This window comes from Microtus ochrogaster, unplaced genomic scaffold (genome assembly GCF_000317375.1).
Source record: "Microtus ochrogaster isolate Prairie Vole_2 unplaced genomic scaffold, MicOch1.0 UNK97, whole genome shotgun sequence".
Classification (NCBI taxonomy): domain Eukaryota; kingdom Metazoa; phylum Chordata; class Mammalia; order Rodentia; family Cricetidae; genus Microtus; species Microtus ochrogaster.
Window position 1 is genome coordinate 33,078 of NW_004949195.1, and position 4,277 is coordinate 37,354.

The window sequence follows — 4,277 nt, forward strand, 5'->3', positions numbered from 1 at the left end:
TTTTCCCGAGCACCCTTCTTGATGACTGATCTCCACATACATTTCCGAGTCCCGCAGTCCCAGTCTTTTGCGTCTGCACGAAAAGTTTTCTTTTAAGCTTCAAGGTGGGTTCATGAGCACTTTTTAGGCCAGTTGAATTAAGAATCAGGTTAACAAATATAAATTACACACCCCCTTCCCTCCACGAGTTAAAAGTTTTCCAAAAGTTTAAAAATTATAGGTCAATTCTGCCTCCCCTCCATAGTAATAGTAAAATAAAACAAGTAAGAACAGGACAAAACAAACCAACGAGAGCCAAAGATAGGGGAACCATAAACAGAATGCATTGGACGAAAAAAATTTCTCTATTTTTGTTTTATAAAGACAGGGTTTCTCTGTGCAGCCTTTGTTGTGCTCAACAACTCACTCTGTAGACCAGGCTGGCCTCAAACCCGGAGATCTGCCTGACGCTGCCTCCAGAGTGTTGGCATTAAAGGTGTGTGATACCATACCTAACTGAAAAAAAAAATCTATTTTCAATAAAAGAAAAATATCAAAACAAAAAAAATTATAGGTCAAAAAGTGTTTTAAAAAGTCACAAAAAGGCTATCTGAAAGCCAGTGCTGTTGGTTTACCTGTAACAACGAATGCCCTAAAGAAGAAGGCACCTCGGAAGGAAGCGATGGAAAGATCACATCATCACACTGATTTTCTTATACATCTTTTACAGGTAGTCTGAAGTGGCAGCATACAGAAGAATATCTCTATACTCAAAAGTCCAGCTGCTTCTTTGTTCTTCTTACTAATCCAAGATTTCATTCTGAGCTACACTTCTACCTCGACAGGGAACACTTTCACGGTTACTTCAATGACTACTTTCTGTTACAATTACATGCTTTCATAGCTTAGGCAGCCTTACTCTGAATGGCTAGTTTGTTGCATCAAAATCATAACACTATTTTTCCAAATAATGGTTTTCCCCCTAAATTACAGATTGGCAAAGAATGGCAGGATGAATTTATGAGCCAAGGATTGCCGTTCACCATCAGAAGCCAGGAAGGAACCCTTTCCAGGCTTGAGTGGAAGACAGCCTGGAACAGACAGCTGGGCTTGACGTGACTTCTCGCCGCCAGATCTGCACCCGTTTCTGAGGTTTGAAGCCCCTGGGTCACGGGGTTACTGTTTTGATGGCTTAGGGAATTATACACGTTGGTACTTCTGATGTGCCACAAAACATTCTCTAGGGTAGCTACTGGTTGGTCACTGTTGTGGTAGAAAGGAGACATCAAAAAACAATGGCAGTCACTAATGCTTTACCATCACTGTGGCTGGCACTTGAAGACATTTCCAACGTTAAACTTAACCACACAGAAAACAAGCTAAACAATTATTTTTAGAAATAAATCTTTCAATGTTTTATCATATTTGATAGCAGCTTTTTTATTGGTTACAAAAACCTAAGCCCATATACAAAATTAGGAACACGTTTAGATGCCTCTTTTGAAAGAACATTTTAGTTATTTTTAAACTGAGTTTAAAAAAAAAATAAAAACAATGCAATTTTAAAACACTGTTTTGAAAACTTAAAAGTGCAGCAATACACTCAGTTCCTTTGTCTACGAAATGGTGCGATTCCAATTCAGGCCTGGTAAGGTCACAGCAAACTGAATCAAGCAGACCCACAAGTCTGCACTGCTTGATGCTACTGTTACTTAAAGGTTAGTTTGCACTTAGGACACGAGAGGAAATAGGGATCATCAGAGTAGAAGCCCAATTTTCATCTCAATGTGTGCAAATTTTAGAAGGTAACTGTCAGTTAAACAGGGAGAGTACAGAAGAAACTAAACCTGAAGGGGGACAATTCACAACATCAAGAAGATTTGGACTTTAAGGGTTTCACCAAAGTTTGTGACCTTAATTCATTCTTTGTTATTCCTACTTTTAGTGAACACTACACAGTTTCAAAATTTAGACAAGTGTTTGAACAGGATGCAGTTACCATATGAAGCTTTAACTCAAAATTTGGGTAAAGAAAAAAAGGCACAATGAACTTCAACTCAATTTTATGTGCACAAGAGTTGAAAAATCTGAGCCACCTTAAAGAGAAATTGATTCTAAAATTTATAAAACCTATAAATAATCAGAGGCCAAACCTCTGATTATTAAAACAGATTCTCTAGCAAGTAAAAATCTTGCAGTTTAAACATACGCTTGTATCCATTTTGGATACAAGACAAAGCTCACTCTTTAAAGTGGCTCCACCTTGGCAGATACACACGTCTGTAATGAAGCACACCTGCTGTGTTGTCTCTCAGGGAAAACACCCCAGCTGGCTCACAAAGCTCTGATGGCATCGGCTCCTCTTCGTCACAGTAGACACGCCCCCATCTGAACACTAACTTAGTTTAGATTTCTATCCCTTCACATCAATGTATTGGGAAATTATCCCCAGTGAACAAGAGCAACAAACCATTTCTGTGACAGCACAAATTATTTAGTTTAAAAAACTGCAAATCCATATTCATCCATCAATATCCGGGTCAGACAATTTGCCAAAAGCAACAACTTTACATAGTAATACCAGTTTTACAGATGAAAGAGCTCTGCAAATCGGGCTGAGTTAAATAACTGCACATCATTCCTCTACACAGATCCTGGCTTTCTCTTTAACGTGCGGATGCTCTGAGTGGGATCGGAATGAGCTCCCCGATCCAAGAATGAAGTCTTGGAACACTTCTAAAGAGTTGCTGGTTGGTTGCCACCACTTTATCAAAAGTACTGGTTACTAAGTAAAAAAATGTTTTAAGACTAAATTACAGTAAACATGAAAGCTCCACAGTTTAAACCCAATGTAAATCAACCATATCCAATTATCAAATTAAAACAAAAAAATAACTCCTGGAAGCTGAAAGCAAGACTATCTTAAAACATTACCAATGAGTATTTTAGATCTTTTCCATTTCTGTTTTGACGTATTTATTTATTGACGTATTTTTTTGTAGTCAGGGACTCTTGCTTTCAACTTAACAGAAGTTCAAGTCTGTAAGAGGCTGCAGCTCAGGTAGAGACCATGCACAGCATTTGATTATTCAAAACAGCAGGAACACACAGGCTGAGTGAGTGGTCAAATAGGGTTTGCTGTTGTCAAAAATTAGGTATAATGGCGAAAGCATTACCATTGGTATCTAAAGCTCTTGCTCCAACCCTGGCTTCTGAGGCAGATAATAAACACATCAATTAATGGTAGGTGAAGTACAGTTTTAAAAAACTTATCTTTTTTAATCAATAACCAAGTTTCTTGTTTTTAAGTTATTACTTTTTTGTGTCAGTTCCACCAATGAAAGTCATTTGGCTTGTACTTTAATTCTTCCACATAAGAATATGAAAATATGTTTGTGGAGGACAATGATGGAGGCTCAGATCACACTGCACCTCTGTAGTCTTCCAACACGAATATACATCATACCAAAGTGTCTTGATCCACAGTGCACCTTTTTCCAAAGGAGTACCAGCGGGCAGCTGATATGTCACCACTATGGAGAATTCTAACTGGAGACTGCAGTTGTCAGCACGTGGCACCAGGGAACATGGAAAAATAGGGTAGTTGAGATTGTTAAGGAAAATTCTAAAACAGTTCAGGAAATCATGCATATGCATTTACAGTCCATGTGAGAGTGACTTTTGGCAACTGCAAAGTGACTGAGACATGGCTTGCTTTAGAAGCATCAAAACCAAGAGGCAAGAGTGCTGGGAGCCTTCTGCTGCTTGCTGTCTTATCGCTTGGTGGCCATCTGGTGGTGTTTGTATTGAATGAACGATGCTGCACTTAATGGACCTTAGAAATTAAATTCCTTTGTCTGGAGGTTGGCTGTTGGATCAAAGTTGTAAGTACCTCCTTGTGTTGCTTCAGGAATGAGGCTGGGATCTTCATCAATCTATAAAAACAAAGAGAAAACTCCAAATAAATATTTTAACTGCCTAAAAATATCCAGGTAAATTAGTGATAATTTCATGATATATTAAACAAACACAATTGAATAATTTTTAAAAGGTGCTTGGCTTAATAAGTTTCCATATCACTTCACATGAGTGCCATTTCCAGAATTATCTCTTTCCAGCTAATAGATTATAAAACTGTAAAAGAAATGCTTTTATAATCTTTCCTTATAGTGAAATTGTGAATAAAATGTTTAAGAAAGTGATTAGTGGAGTATCTAATAGAAAACAAAACAAATTTCGTGCACATTAAGAATAAGAGAAAGGCGGCTGGGCGATGGTGGCGCACGCCTTTAATCCCA

The 4,277-nt window shown here is 38.0% G+C and overlaps 1 protein-coding gene across 1 annotated transcript in view; it reads right to left on the bottom strand.

Annotated features, from left to right (window-relative positions):
- Positions 1-1,391: 1,391 nt before the first annotated feature.
- Positions 1,392-4,277, bottom strand: part of Kpna3 (karyopherin subunit alpha 3) — an 81,861-nt gene continuing 78,975 nt past the window's right edge. Inside the window, exon 16 of the mRNA XM_026777988.1 lies at positions 1,392-3,914. Coding sequence (XP_026633789.1) covers positions 3,816-3,914 — 99 coding nt within the window. The 3' untranslated portion in view covers positions 1,392-3,815. The remainder of the gene's footprint in view (positions 3,915-4,277) is intronic.